General features: G+C 38.3%; 1 protein-coding gene across 1 annotated transcript in view; it reads left to right on the top strand.

The window, feature by feature from the left end:
- Positions 1 to 414: 414 nt before the first annotated feature.
- Positions 415 to 16725, top strand: part of AP3B1 (adaptor related protein complex 3 beta 1 subunit) — a 191594-nt gene continuing 175283 nt past the window's right edge. Inside the window, exon 1 of the mRNA XM_015571572.1 lies at positions 415 to 712. Within this exon, the coding sequence (XP_015427058.1) occupies positions 585 to 712 (128 nt within the window). The 5' untranslated portion in view covers positions 415 to 584. The remainder of the gene's footprint in view (positions 713 to 16725) is intronic.

Here is a 16725-nt window from a genome sequence, read left to right as displayed (position 1 = left end):
TTACAAAATGCAGCGGAGAGAAAGGTTTCATTCAAACGGAGGGCTACTGGATCAAGGTTCCTGGGGTGGCTGTGAAAGCAGGGCCCAGGCTGGCTGGAGAGGAGAAACCAGCCTAAATGGGAAAAGAGATCATGAAGTGTTTAGGGAAGTTGATCTGGTGTGTAAACGGTGTTTCAGGAAAAATCTGAAAGCTACTGGTTTACAGCAGGAGTCACGCGGGTCGGGGAACCCCCTTTAAAGGATCACAATGGGCAGAATGGGTACCACCCTTCCATGAAACTTTTAAAGCCTGGAAACCAGCCTTTGGCACCGCTGGGGCTCGAGCCTCTCAGATACCGCAAAAACCCGGAGAAGGAAAATCCAGGCCGGCGCCGGAGTGGCCTGCGGTGGGCTCGGGACAGCTTGCACACTGGGCATGCGCAGGGGGTGGCCCGCCGGGTTGGCTTCGGCCGCCGTGACGAGCCCGGAAGCGCCTGCGCGTGCCCCTCCGCTCGAGAAGTAGTTTTGTTCCGCGTCCTGCGGACAGTTGCTGTACGGAGAGAACCCCGAGCGGGACCGGCCCGACCCCCGCCGGCACCGCCGCGATGTCCAGCAACAGCTTCGCTTACAATGAGAACTCCGGGGGAGGGGAGGCCACGGAGCTGGGTCAGGACGCGACCTCAGCCATTTCCAACTCCGGTGCCGTGGGCCTCTTCAGCAGCGATTTGAAGAAGTGAGGAGACGCGCTTGGGGTGCAGGGATGGGACCGAGGAGTTGGGTCCCCGGGGGTGCCGGCGCCGGGCTCGGGCTCCGGGAGAGGAGTGGGGCGGTCCCGAGAGCGCACCGGGTCCGGCTGTAACGTTCCCTCCGGGGGGTGGGGACGAGTCAGCTGGGAGTGGTGGGAGGTGCCGGGGGGAGAGTTTGTGGGGGTCTCTTGCAATTTTCAAACTTGAGTGAAAGAAGAACCTTTCGGAGAGCTTCAGTTCCATCCCCCGAGACTCTGAGTTGGTCTGGGACACGGAAATTTGAATAAACACTTGGAGGCAATTGACTGCTGTTTGATCAGAGTTGGAGAAATTCGCACATTGGCGAGTTCGGGGAGGTGAGGGGGAGAGCTGGAGTGTGAGTGTTGCTTACGGGAAACTCCTGGGGTGGGAGCGAGGAGGGCAGGCGTCGGTGAGTGGGCAGACTGTGCAGACGTTGATGTTCTCGGACGGTAGCCTTTGCCCTGCAGACCCCCCTCCAGGCGCAACCAATAATACGCATATGATTGGAGAGTATTTAGTGTTATGATGAACAAACCTAAAATTTTATAAATAATGTGATTTTGTAAAAATGAACACGAAACAATATACACTTTGTTTTTAAAAAGTTAAGGAGAAATGTAAGTACCACCGAAAAATGGTTTTGTTTTGGGAGGGGGGTTTAAACTTACAGAATCATAGTAACTTTACATTTTATTGTCATCATCTTTACATTTTTTCTTAATTTTAATCTGTCAGTACTAAACAAGTTGGTCACATAATAGGTTGTCACTGGATTCATGTTAAATTAAGGTAAAGTACCTGTGCTCCTGACTTTGGAGGTGCCAAAGCGGATAATTAAATTTTAATTTAAATTTTACTAACGAGAGGGCAGTGCTAGGAGTTGAAATTGGGATTAAATTTTGACCGTTCGAAGCTGATTGAAATCTTATATGCAGCATATAAAATGCAGGGTTTTTTTGTTTTGTTTTTTCCTTATTCTGAGGTTAGAAAAATTTAACAGTAAGATAACTAATTTCTTTTCATCTGTGCTCTTAGATGATGGATTGTTTTAACAAGGAGCTTGCTGCAGCTCTACAGCTTTATTAGCAAAAAGTTTCAGCTGTTGAATTAATCCATAAGTCTGTGTCAGTCTGTTTTGAATGTGATTTGCTTACAATTAATTACATTTCGGGTTTGTGAATATCTAAGATGTTTTCCTCTTAGAGCCTCTGATATCCTATTTTGTCAGATATTGGGGAAAAAATGTATGACTGACCAGTTGAGGTGACTTAAACAGGTTGAATTAAAATAAAAATAGCGAAGATTTATTCAGTGCTTATACATTTGTACATAATACTTTACCTTTATTATCTCATTCAGTGTGCCTAACAATTCTATTGCTTGATACCAGATACTTCTTTGATCCCACTTTGCCATTTAGGAAATTGGAGCACAAATGATTAATTTGCCCAAGATTTTTCTCTTTCTCTCTCTCTCTCTCTCTCTCTCTCTCTCTCTCACACACACACACACACACATGCTAGAACACTGCACTGACTGAATTTGCACCTAGACGCTAGAGACAGTGATGGCGAGCCTATGACACGCGTGTCATTTTTTTGGTTGATTTTTCTTTGTTAAATGGCATTTAAATATATAAAATAAGTATCAAAAATATAAATCTTTGTTTTACTATGGTTGCAAATATCAAAAAATTTCTATATGTGACATGGCACCAGAGTTAAGTTAGGGTTTTTCAAAATGCTGACACGCCGAGCTCAAAAGGTTCGCCATCACTGTGCTACGATATGCTACTTTCTCAAGCCCTTGTATATGCTATTCTATTTGCTGAAATTTATAGTGCTTTTATTAGAGAAGCCTTACAACTCATTAAAAGTTGAAGATTTTGAGTAGTAGCTATAGACAGTGTGAAATTGAAGCTTTCAGGAATTAGAAACATTTTGGCCAATGAATTGCAACATAATGGGGTTGTATAGAATCAAGGAGACTCCTGTTCTGGACGTGGTCACTTAATCTTTTTGAGCCTATATTCTCTCATAAAATGGTGATATTTCTTGCTTAGAAAAAAAAACAAGCCAAATGACAAAATTTATGTAAAAAGTGTAAAAGCTTACCCTGTTCCTCTTCTATAATTTTTGATGATTTACTTTGAAATGGTTTCAGATTTACAAAAAATGATGATCCTTCACTGACCATTTCCAAGATGCCTAATCAGGTATATTACAGAAAACTTCCTTCTATGCAGACTCAACAATTTTTTAAAATGTGCTACTTTGCGTTCTCTCTCTCTCCCTCTCCTCTCTCCATACACATACATTCACATTATGTTTTCTGAGCCATTGGAGACTAGGTTGAATACTTCATGTCCCTTTACCTTAGTGTGTATTTTTTAAGAATGAAGATATTTTCTTGCACAACCACAGTACTGTTATATTTAGGAAGTTTAGCATCAGTACAGTCTACAATCTGTAATCCAGCATTGTCATTTGTTCCAATAAATAATTTTTTATTTTAGCATTTTTTCCCTTTTAGTACAGGATCCTGTCCAGGATCTTGTATTTCATTTAGTTGTCTGATCTATGTAATCTCTTTAATCTGGTCTAGTTCCTTAGTCTTTGTTTTTCATTAACTTGGCATTTGAAAAATGCAAGCCAATTATTTTATAACATGGTAATCAATTTGGGTTTACTGGTGTTTTTTCTTCTTGTTTAGATTCTTGTTATGTATCCCTAGCTATAGTGCTACCATAGCTGATGCGGCTTCCTCAGACTATTACATCCAGAGGCATAGGATACCCATCTTCATGATAATTTGTCCAGTTGTCCATTATCTCCCCCCCCCCCCCCCCCCCGCATAATCTGTCTGTGGGGGGACACTTTGAGACCATGCAGACATTTTGCTTCTCATTAAATTCACTACCCCTGTATTTAGCAACCATTGATGAATCTCCTGAACCAGTCTTTTCATAATGGTTGCAAAATGTTTCAGCTCTCTGACTCTTTCCAGTATTCTGCTCTGTGGCCTCTTGTTCTAGAGCTCTGTCTTTGATCCTTCACTGACCATCTCCAGCATGCCTAATCACTTCCTAGTCACAGGATTATTGATGATTTTTGTTTTCTAAATTTAATCACATTTATTAGTCTTATTTATTCCCTCTCCCGATTAAACAAAACCGTAATTAGGGAGTTTTAGGTGGTTTTATGAAAGATCCTACATATCATTTATTGGTTAACCAAGTCTGTGTATTAAATTATTGGCTTCAAGATTTTCAGTTTCTTCATTTAATATGTAAAGAATTAAATTTTTTGTATTCCTTGGTTTTGAGACTATTGTAAACTTTTATTGCTTTTAGTTTTTTCCAAAATCGTTTTTTTCTTTAACTTAATGAAGCTCTTTTTTTATCTTTACCATTCGGCTGTGTGTGTATAATTTAAAAATAATTTTATTTCTGGATTAAACATTTATTTAGGGATTAATTTCTAGAAAGAAATGACAAGACCAATGACATTTTCTTAAGAATAGTAAGACTAAGTTTTCTAATCTTGTTTCTTTTGAGAGCAACTCAGTGTATTAGAAAGAGCATTGGACTTAGAGTGAGAAGATCTGGATTTAAGTTAATGGTTTCCACTTGTAATATTGCCTTGTTCAAGTTCCTTGATCTCCATGATAATCTTGCCTATTTTGTGAGATAAGTGATTTCTAAACTAGAATATTAACTAACAGTATTTTGAAAAGTTGGTGAAAGTTTCACTGAGTTGGTGACATTTTAAGTCTTAAAGGCTGAGAAGGTTTTTGTTAGGTGGAGGAAAGGGGGAATTCTTCAGACAAAGTTTGTAGAAACCAGGAGACCTGCAAAAGAAAATGCATTTTCAGCTGAGCTACAGATTAGGGCACCAACATTTAGAATTGTAGGTGGTAATTAAAGCACAGGAATGGATAAAATCATCCAGGGAGAACTTTTCTTGTTAGAAGAAAAGGCAGTTTAGACAAGTTCCTACACTTAAGGTGTGAATGGAAGAAGAACTAGGAAGAGAAACAGTGCTCAGAGGGGTAGGAAACCAGAGGAAGATTAAAAAAAGAGAAAGAAGCTAGGAGGAAAGTTAAGAGGAAATAGTTAACTATGTTAGGAATTGCATAGTGAGGGCAAATAGAATATAGGCTGAAAAGAGGCCATTAGGTTTAACAATTAAAAGCTGACCTTAGCAACCAGTAACTTATCAGTGGAGTGCCATCTGAAACACTTTGAAAGGTAGCATTTTTAGTCCCTGCTGAAATTGGGGTGGACTTCTCATTTGTTTATATTACATGCTTTCCTGTGTAGTTAAGATATAGTCAGTACTACATCAGTGTATTTTTATTGCATTAGTAAAGTCTTGCTTATTTTTAACTTAAATTTTATTTATTGTCAATTTTATTATAACATCAGCCATGAAAATTACATTTCATATAACCCTTTAACTTTAACATTAGTGTTTTCCACTGGAGTCTCCTAGGAAGATTATGTGGGTCTGTAGTTTGTCTGTAATTACAGAAAATCTAAATATAACTCCACTACTTTTTCTCTCTTTAAGGAAGGATACAGAAGTGCAGCTGAATGAGCATAACCTTTTTATAGGGATGTTCTTGAGTTTATTAAAAATGAAGAAAACCAGTCCCAGATGTCACTTAATAGGAGCTTCTAAATTTGTTTTGTTTTTTGTGTGTGACTGTTTCCATTTTTATTTATAACTCATTTTAATTAGGACCTATACTAGCGGTTCTCAACCTGTGGGTCGCGACCCCTTTGGCGGTCGAATGACCCTTTCACAGGGGTCGCCTAAGACCATCCTGCATATCAGATATTTACGTTATGATTCATAACAGTAGCAACATTACAGTTATGAAGTAGCAACGAAACTAATTTTATGGTTGGGTCACAACATGAGGAACTGTATTTAAAGGGCCAGAAGGTTGAGAACCACTGGTATACCATATTTTTGTAATTTTTTTCATTCAGCACCTTTATAGTTTCAGTGTTCAAAGCTTGCTCCACTTCGTTTTTACTTGTCCTAGTATTTCTCATTGATAACTTTATCTCATTCAGTATTCTCAGATTACATAGTGACTCAATGACTATTTGTTGAATATTGTATAGAGGAATCTCTCACACAATCACCTAATATTAGATGGTATAATTTATATGAAGCTGCTTAGCAAAGCGTTCAGCTCATAATTTTGCTTAATAAGTATTTCCAGGTCCTTTATTCAATTGAATGGTTCAGATTCTAACATTTACTGTGTCCTTAGCCAGTGTACTGAAAAGTAAAGCATGACTGATTCAGAGGCCCTTATACAGACTGAAAACCTGCTCTGGTATCCCTGTTGTGTTGTACTGCATTACAGTTATTGTCAGCATTGCTTGAGTCTTTGCTGTGATTAGGGTTAATTGACTCGGAATTGTCACATAGGTGTTGAATGAACTTTACAATCAGGAGTTCTTAAATTTCTCTTCTACTCTTCAAAGACATCTTTATTTGTAAATTTGGGATTATAATTCATTCTTCTGTGTTTTCAGCACAAAAATACAAAATAATTATTAGATTTTTACTTTGTCTTTAAGAAAGAATTGCCGGAACCGGTTTGGCTCAGTGGATAGAGCATCGGCCTGCGGACCGAGGGGTCCCGGGTTCGATTCCGATCAAGGGCATGTGCCTGGGTTGAGGGCACATCCCCAGTGGGAGATGTGCAGGAGGCAGCTGATCGATGTTTCTCTCTCATCGATGTTTCTAACTATCTATCTCTCTCCCTTCCTCTCTGTAAAAAATCAATAAAATATATTAAAAAAAAAAAAGAAACTTAGAATTTAGTTGGTGAGGTAAGGCCATTGAAAACTAACAGTATTACAAGTATATAACTAATATTAAATTGTGAAATAATTCTCAATCTTTCAGTGTAATACATCTACCAAAAGGTATTTATTGTAAGCCTTTTTAAATATAAAGTATGACTTACTGAAGAAAGTTGAAATGCTGGAGTTTGAAATGTCAAACATGTTTTAGTTTGAGATGCTGAAATGTTGACATATTATGAAGAGGTACAGACTTTCCTCATTGTATTCTTTTCTCTTGTGCTTAGGAGTCTAAGGTTTCAGGCATGAAAATATAATCCACTAGTGATTTCTATGGCATACTGTGGATGAAAGGGGCCACATGCTAACCTGACAAGCTCAGAGAAGGCCTGCATGGCAGTTTTGCAAACTCAAAGATCTACAGTAACTACAAAGGATGGTCTGAAATTAAAACTTTAACTAAAAAGCAGTTATGGTAGGTAGTCATGTCCTAAGCTGGTATCTTCCTGACCAGGTCATTTTTTTTTTTTCAGAGAGGAAGGGAGAGATGGAGAGAGAGAGAAACATCAGTGATGAGAATCATTGATTGGCTGCCTCCTCCACGCCCCCTACTGGGGATCAAGCCCGTAACCCGGGCATGTTGGAGTCGAACCCGGGACCCCTTAGTCTGTAGGCCAATGCTCTATCCACTGAGCCAAACCAGGCAAGGCACAAGGTCAGTCTTTATCTTAACAGAGCCTGTTGTCTTTTTGCATGTAAGATAACACACCTATGAAATGTCAGTAACTTGTAACTTTCCTTTTTCCAGACCCCTCGACTCTAGGACAGAGTCCATAAATTCCTTCATTGTTATTGTTACCATGTTAATTGTCGACTGTTAACTATTCTGCACCCACCTAAGTAAAAGAAGTGTCTATCTATCATTTTACTTTATATCTAATCCCAGAGGTTCCCTACCCGCCCCCCCCACTCCCCCGTTTTGCTTTTTCCTGCCTCTCTAATCTGTCACCAATGGATTTCATGTAACCTACTTATGGCTCCTCTTTTGATTATAATATATAAAACAAGGTGAAAAACCACCATTCTCTGGAGAATTACCCCAAACCATTGAGATTCTACTCAGTTTGGCTCAAATAAACTCACAAAAATTCTTTAGAGGTTTGAATATTTTTACATTAACAATACTATTATCCTTATCATCATCTTCAAGTTCTGAAGATTTAAATCCCTTGAGTTCTTTCTTTTTTTAGCATTTATCTTTATTGTTGAAAGTGTTAACAATGCTCCCTTTTTCCCCTCCCATTGACACCCTCTACCCGACTCCTGTCCCCTCCCCAGGCCTTCCCCACACTATTGTCTGTCCAGGGGCTGTGCATGTCTATAATAATAAAAGCATAATATGCTAATTAGACTGGATGACCTTCTGGATGAAGCTGCTGCGGCGGGGGCCGAGGCAGAGGCCCAAATTTCGTGCATCGGGCCTCTAGTCTATATATATATAAAAGCCTAAGTGACCGAACAACCAGTTGACCGGTCACTGTGACACACACTGACCACCAGGGGGCAGACGCTCAACGCAGGAGCTGCTGCCTGGTTGTCAGTGTGCTGCCACGTCAGACCTCCCATGGCCCCTCCCCCCAGCCAACCTCCTGTGGCCCCAGTCGACCCCGATCGCCTGCCAGGTTGAGAGACTCCACCCATGCATGAGTTCATGCACCAGGCCTGTAGTATGCATATAAGTTCATTGGTTAATTTTCCTCTACCCTCTTTCCTCTGAAATACAGTAGTCTGTTGCATACTGAGTTCTAATAACTCCAGTTTTGATAGCAAATCTATTTTGTTAATTCTGCCTAAGTGGTTGAAATTTATGGTCATTAGATCTAGTTCTAGAGATGTTAACATACTTGCCATGCTATTTACAGGGGTGAGCAAAAGTAGGTCTACAGTTCATATGGAAAAAGACATGCAGATTATGATTATTACAATAGCTTTGTTAACTCTGTGTGTGCTTACTCACAACTATAAACTTCTTTTTGTCTGCCCCTTTATGTAAATTGAATCCTACTTTATTTTATTTACAAAGGGCACATAAAATATTAGCCAACTTCAATGATTTATTGATGTTTCACTTAAGTAACTGTCTTTCGTTCCAAGATGTCTATTAAGAGAAAAAACTGTTAGTGATATCTGCAGTGCCTTCCTGGCTGGATGAGTTGTTTTGTCTTCACGTAAATAAGATTGCTAGTTTTACAAAGGGCTAATTACTCAAGTAGGCCTTCTATAATTTAATTTTTTAAATAAAAATAAAATCAAATAAGATTGTATCCATTAAATAACAAAAAAAGATGAAATACTGCCTGTAAGCATAGTTTTCCTTTCCAACAGATTGTAAAGGTGTTCCATTGTATTTGCTTGGCTTGCTTTATTCTTGGAGGAGAGTCAGTTCTGACTTTTACAAATTATCTTAACAAATATTCAGTCAAAAGGATTTTCATCCTTTGACATAGGATACTTTAAGATCATTGACTTGGTGAAATTGAGGAGGAAATCTAGAAATTTGAAATCTTACCATTACTTAAAACATTATTTTTTAAAAACTTAAAATTTAGAACTACATAGTAGAACTAAATGATTAAAACAAAAAAGGCAGACAGATGGTTGGTTGACATGTTCTTCTTTTATTGCATCAAAAGTTAAAGTGCTCATGGTATGACAAATGTATTATAGTGAAATAATTTGACACTGTTGCAGTTGTGTATATAAATGAACTGCTGACAAAAACAAATTGCCTGCAGTCCAAATTCAAAATTTAAAGTGAAGAGCCCAAAGTAGAATAATCAGGAAGAAACGATTTTCATATATTTCATATTACTATGAATAACATTCGCTAGTTTGTGTACTTAGGGAAGACTTATTTAGCATATCAGCTGGAAAGAGTTCATAGATTTACACAAGTGAACAATTTATGGTCAATGTCTGCTTATTGATGGGCTGATTATTTGTATTTCTGGTAGGAATAGACCTAATTGGAAGGCCAGTGTCTTTAATCCTTCAGCTGAGTGAGTTAGCATGGCAGCTGAACAAGGAAGAGACTCATGAATAAGCCTGGTTCCAAAATTATGGGTTGGCAGAGCTGTGTATCACCCAACTTTACTCTAGGAATGGGTTTTCTCTACATTTCTTAAAGCCTAGGTTAAAAATGTGGTCGTGAAGGGTGGGGGGGGAAATCAGTACTATGAGGGCAGAGTAGTAAGAGCACAGTAGAAGGTGAGGGGACCAGATTATGTAGGGCCTGGTAAGAACTTGGAATTTTACTTCCACTGAGAAGACAAGCCATTGGAGGGTTTTGAGCAGAATGGGTTTTAATCAGTGATTAACTATTAAGTGCCTGTTGTATGCCAGATATATTTCCTGCTTCAAAGAGGTAATAGTCCGGGGTACTTGGGACCTGTTTGTTTATTTCTTGTGTTTTTTCCCCCAACTTTAAAAAACTAGAAATTATCAATTCAACAAATACGAGTGCCATCTGTATGCTAAGCACTGTTCTTGATGCTAGGGACTAAGAAGTGGAAAAAATGCCTGCTCTCATGGAGCATACATTCTAGTGGAGGGTAGATAGGCAATAAACAAATCAATATATAGTTGGTTGTTTGATGACAAGGAGTACTATGGAGGAAAATAAAGCAGAGAAATAGGATAGAGAGAGTGGAGGTTGGGTTGAGTTTGAAAAAGCAGGGTCAAGGAAAAGATCCTTGAGAATTTGTTAATAGAGTACATGCCTGAACGAGGTGAGGGAGTAACATGCAGATGTCTGGGGAAGAGTGTTCAGTAAGAAGAATAGAAGAGTATTCAGAGGTGCTCAGGCTCTGAGGCAGGATAATTTCTAATTTGTGTGAGGGTCAACAAAGAGGCCAGTATAGCTGGGGGGGGGGGGGGGGAGAATGAGTGAAGAGGAGGGGGAAGTTAGTAGATGAGAAGGTCAGAGACCTAAGGGGCCAGATTGATTTGGGCTTTGTAAATCATTTAAGGACTTTTGATTTTACTCTGTGAGAACGGAAGCCATCGGAGGGTTTGGAACAGAGGAATGAAATGATCCAATTTACTTTTTAAATGGATCACTTTGCCTTCTGAACTCACAGATCTGAGGCAAGGAGATCTGCAAAGAGTCTATTGAGGTAATCCAGGCAAGAGAAGATGATGACTAAATTAGGTTGGTGGTAGTAGAGATAAGTGATTGAAAATACAGTATTTTGAAGGCAGAGCCAATAAAATTTGCGATGGTTTGGATGTGGTATGTGAGAGAAAAAGATATCAAGGATGGCCACAAGGTTTTTTGCCTGAACAGCTGGAGGTTTGCAATTGTTGGGAGTCATCAGGTAATAGATGGTATTAAATATCATGGACTGGATGAGATACCAAGGGAATGAGTGTAAAAAGAGGAGATCACATTCCTGGAGTAATTGTGTCAAGTAGTGCTGGGGTCCAACCCCAGCAGGTCCAGGGGTCCCCATAGGTGTGAACGGAGTCGGCGAAGAAGGAATGACACGGAGACAGCATTCAGTTGATCAGCAGCCTTGCCAGGATCTCTAGCCACAATCTCCAGCCAAGTTCTGTGTCCATGTTCTCTTGCTAGGTTCTCCAGCCAGGTTCTGTAGCCATGTTCCCTCGCTAGGTTCTCCAGCCAGGTTCAGTCACCAGGTTCTAGTCAGGTTCTCTTACCATGTTCTATCCAGGTTCTGTAGCCAGGTTCTGTCTCTAGGTTCTTTTGCCATGTTCTCTCTCTAGGTTCTGTCTCTAGGTTCTGTGTCTATTTCTAAGTATCTTAATTCTTTTGTTTCAATGGTAAATGGGATTGCTTTTTTAGATTCTCTTTCTGAGAGTTCATTATTGGTGTATAAAAATGCCAATAGATTCCTAAGTATTAATTTTCTATCCTTTTACATTGGCACTTAGTTAAGAGGTTTTATTCCCTCCCTAACTTCAGGGGAAAATCCCTACCTGGGGAAACAACCTTTCTCGGAGAGGTGACCTTGGTTAAAACACATAGTGCCAAGAAGGTGAGCAAACATATTAAGAACAGTATGCCATATATGCCAGGTCCCTTGAAACAGCAAGGATGGACTGGCTCCCGGCAAAGTAGTATAATTAGGGTCAAGTAGGATGATTACTAACAAGTGAGTTTTGGATTTGTGTATGTAGAGGACTTTGTGCCCTGACTGGGAATCGAACTGTGACCTCCTAGCTCAGGGGCCAATGCTCAGTCACTGAGCCACACTAGGCTTTCCCTTATTACATGTTAATCTATCCTCTATGTAGGGAATATGGGAAATACAGGAAGGTATAAAGAAAAACTAAAAATTACTAATGAATATTCTGAAACATTCATCATTTCCCGTTTTGTTTTTTTACTTCAAAATAAGATATGTGCAGTGTGCATAGTAATTTATTCATAGTTTTTTTTTAAACTATAGTCCGGCCCTCCAATGGTCTGAGGGACAGTGAACTGGCCCCGTTTAAAAAGTTTGAGGACCCCTGTCCTAGCTCATAGGTTGACACTCAACCATTGAGCCACACTGGCTGGGCTGAACATTTCTTTTTTTAAGAAAAAATGTGGTTAAGTGCTTGGAAGTAGGAGTCAGAGATATTTCTATTTATGCATGCACGTACAACCTTCTAGTCTGGTGCCTAGAACATTACTTAAATGATTTTGGATGATAGTGTCCACAAATGATTTTTTTCCTTAGCATTCTTAGTATTTTAAAACTGTTTTCATTAATGTAAAAATGGTAAAACTTTTCAATATAGTTTGGTCAATAGTATGTATATTATATATTTCAAAAATTTAAAACCATGTGAAATAACTTAGTCTTTTTAAACTGGCTACTTTTTAGATGACAGTAGTTTTTCAACAGATGGCAAAATTTTAAATAACTATATAAGTTTCAGTTATTTGCACTTTTAGATTCTATTCCTGTCAAGTAGGAATTTGTATGACCTTTTTTCTCTTTCTAGGCCTGGATAGCCTTCATCAGGACACTTGGCAGGATTATGTGACTTTTTTTCCTTAGTTGCGGTAAAAAACACGTGACATTAAATTTGCCTTCGTAATCATTTTTAAGTGTATGGTTTTATAGTGTTAAGTATATTCAGTGTTGTGTGACATATCTCAAGACTTTTTAATCTTGCAACACTGCTATGTAACTTTTTAAAAACAGAATTTTTTCCTGAGATTTTTCAAATGCTTCAGGGACAGAGCTTTTCTGAGATAGAGATTGCATATTGGTTTCCTCAATTCCATACACTGAGGGCTGATCCAAACTCATCAGATGGAAAACTTGCCTTCTGTGGCCTTAGGAAGTTTTCATTATTTATTTTTAAAGAACTTAAAAATTAATCTAGCTTTGAGTTGGCATATCTTATTAACACAGTTTAGAAAACTTACATTTATTCTACTATAGTTTATGAATTTCTTGGAGGAAAACCTAATGCTAATACTCAGACTTGATGCACACACCAACTCTTTGGCATGTCTGTGTATATGCCCATCTGTTACTGTGGCACCATGCCCATTATTACAGTGGCATGCCAATAGCAGTGAGGTGTTTGAGCCAACAAAGACGAATTGTTTGGATGGAATACACTATTCTGTAATACTAATTAATTTTGAGCTGATGAATCTACATGAGATAATGTTAACTAAGTACAGTCAAAATAATGTCAGTGAAAATAAAATTTATTTTGACTTAGACGGAAGTGTATCACAGATGTTTTAGATTACTATTGAGGATAGTTAGAATTAGTGTATATTATGATTCCAGTGATCAGTTTTCTTTTCATAAAAAATTTGAATTTAAGAGAAAAAAACAACAGTTTTCTTGTAGCAGATTATAGATTAGGGAGGAAGTATGGCACTGTAGCTTATGGATTTATACTTATAAGGTATTACTTCACAGTTCTTGAAATGTGTTCATATAATGTGCTCAACTTTATAGCAGAAATTGGCAACAATGTGATAAATGTGAAGAATGTTGGTTTCAAAACAAGACAAGTTTAATTTCTTGTCATTTTCTAGTTTTGGTCGTATACTTAAAAGTTATATGAATTAAGAATTTCTTATATGTTGTATAATCTTTTACTTCTGTGTTGCCCGTATAATTTCTAGGCTTCAGTTCCTTATCTATTAAATAGGAATAATAGCCACACATGCTTCATGGAGACTTTGTAATACTAAAATTAGATAGTATTATAAGTTCTATAAAATAATACTATAATCACTTGGCTAAATGAGTTAATTGTATGTTATAAATGCAACTGTTAGTGGCAAATTAATCCATGATATAGAAGGGATGTAACTCACATGACCAAACCCCCAGAGTTAGTTACAATGAACAAGTTCGTACGTATCTTTCCAGAAAATGTTCTAAAAACCAAATGATCCTATATAATAAAAGGCTAATATGCAAATTGACCAAACATTGGAACGACTAGTTGCTATGACATGCACTGACCACCAGGAGGCAGACGCTCAACACAGGAGCTGCTCCCTGGTGGTCAGTGCACTTCCACTGGGGGAGCGCCGCTCGGCCAGAAGCCAGGCTCACAGACTGAGAGCTCAGGTGCAGGCCGGGCTGAGGGTGAAGGCCGCCCGCCCTCCCCTCCCCCCAAGTGCACGAATCTCCTGCACCGGGCCTCTAATATATATAAAAATCTCCATGTATGTTGCTTTTCCCTTCATATATCTTGGAGGCCTTTCCATGTTAGCATATGAAGCTATTTCAATCTCTTTCATCACTATATAATATTTCCTAGTACTCTCTTTCATTGGTTCTGTTTTTGAGGGGTATTTGATTGATAATACTTTTTCTTGAGTATAAGCAATACTGAAACATAAAATTTTGCATAATTGTGTGAATGTATCTACCAGGTATTTGTAGGAAAACAATCCTAGACATAGAGTTGTAGATCAAAGGTTAGTACATTTTAAATTATGATAGATACTGCTAAATTACCTTCCAGATGGGTTGCAACAACAGTAAAGTCTGTTTTCATTATACTTTTGCCAATACTGGATACCATCAAATTTCATAATATTTGCCAATCTTATAGTGTAAAGTGTTAATACACTGAATCCTTATAATTGTGAGTGCATTGTCTTCTCCCTCATATATATTGGTTTATTCCAGGGGTCCTCAAACTTTTTAAACAGGGGGCCAGTTCACTGTCCCTCAGACTGTTGGAGGGCCGGACTATAATTTTTAAAAAAACTAGTCGGCTGCTAAGCAACAGGCAGAGGCGGCAAAAACACCCGGCAGGCCGGATAAATGTTTTCGGCAGGCCGCATGTAGCCCGCGGGCCGTAGTTTGAAGACCCCTGGTTTATTCTTTCAATGAAATACTTTTAAATGTCCTTTGTCCATTTCCCTATTGAGTCAGCTCTTATTGATTAGTTAAGGCTCTTTGTATTTTAAGAAAATCGCTACTTCTGTCAGATGAATCCCAAATTCCTTTTATTTATTTTTTTGTTAGTTTATGTAATTTTTTAAAAAATGTATATTGTATTGATTTTTTACAGAGAGGAAGGAAGGGGGATAGAGAGCTAGAAACACCGATGAGAGAGAACCATTGATCAGCTGCCTCCTGCATCCCCCATCCCCCACTGAGGATGTACCTGCAACCAAGGTACATGCCCTTGACTGGAATCGAAGCTGGGACCTTTCACTCCGCAGGCCGACGATCTATCCATTGAGCCAAACCGGCCAGGGCTTATGTCATTTTTTAATGCAGAAGTTTAACAAGATTCTTTGCTTATAATTTTCAGTTTTTTATTGCTTCTGAGATTCCCCCAATCTTTAATATTTTCTCCTCTTCCTCCTTCCCTCCCTTTTCCTCCTCCTGTAATTCCCCTCATACTTCCTTCCCCCTAAATTCTCACTTAGGAAGTAAGTCTCAAAAAGTCAGGGACCCCACTACTTAGAATAATTTTTGACACATAGTGGATATTGAATAAATGAATGTGCTAGGCCCAGTGATAAGTGCATTTCTCATTGTCTTCATAACTTATTTGAAGTAGATACTAACCCAGTGGTGGGCAAACTTTTTGACTCGAGGGTCACAATGGGTTCTTAAACTGGACTGGAGGGCCGGAACAAAAGCATGGATGGAGTGTGTGTGTGAACTAATATAAATTCTAAGTAAACATCATTACATAAAAGGGTATGGTCTTTTTTTTTTTAGTTTTATTCATTTCAAACGATCCGGCCCTCGGCCCGTAGTTTGCCCATGGCTGTAAACCTTTAGTTTTGTTGATTTTTCTGTTATAGTTCGCTTTCTATTCTATTGAATTCTTTTATCCTTCTTTCCTAACTTGTTCTTTGCCTTTAATTTGCTATTCTTTTTCTAGTTTCTTGAGATGGAAGCTTGGCTTATTGATTTTCAATCTTTTATATTGCATTTAGAAATGTAAATTTACACTTCTCAGTACCGCTTTAGCTGCATCTCCTGAGTTGTGATATGTTGCAGTTTCATTAGTCAGTGCAAAATATTTTAAATTTTCCCTGGTGACTCTTTTGGCTCATAGGTCATTTACAGTATGTTGTTTATATTTCTAAACATCTGGCCATTTTCTCGTTATTCTTCTGATATTGATTGTTAGTTAAATTTCACATGCTCTGTATGATTTTAGACCTTTGAAATTTGTTGAGATCTTATAGTTTGATAAATGTTCTATGTGCACTTAAGAAGAATGTTATTCTGCAGTTGTTGAATATAGTACCCTGTGTGTCTCAGCTTAAGTTGATTAATTGTTCAGATTTTCTTAACCTTTATGAAATTTTTTTTTTTTTTTGTTCTATCACTTACAGAGAGAGGTATGTTAAAATTGCCAATCATGATTGTGGATGTATGTTTTTCTCCTATTCGGTCAGCTTTTGCTTTATAGATGGAAACTATAAATTTAGGACATATATACATATAGAGTTATGTCATTTTCCTTTTTAAATGATATCCTTTTGTTCCCTGGCAGCAGACCCTCAGCTTTCACTTGTCTGAAACCCACTTTATTTCACCTTCAGGTTTTTTGTTTGTTAATCCTCACCCAAGGATATTTTTTTCAGCTGTCTCTTTATTTAGCCTACTCTGACCACCCTATTTAAAA

This window comes from Myotis davidii, unplaced genomic scaffold (genome assembly GCF_000327345.1).
Source record: "Myotis davidii unplaced genomic scaffold, ASM32734v1 scaffold44, whole genome shotgun sequence".
In the NCBI taxonomy this organism is placed as follows: domain Eukaryota; kingdom Metazoa; phylum Chordata; class Mammalia; order Chiroptera; family Vespertilionidae; genus Myotis; species Myotis davidii.
This window is presented reverse-complemented; position numbering and strand designations above follow the sequence as displayed.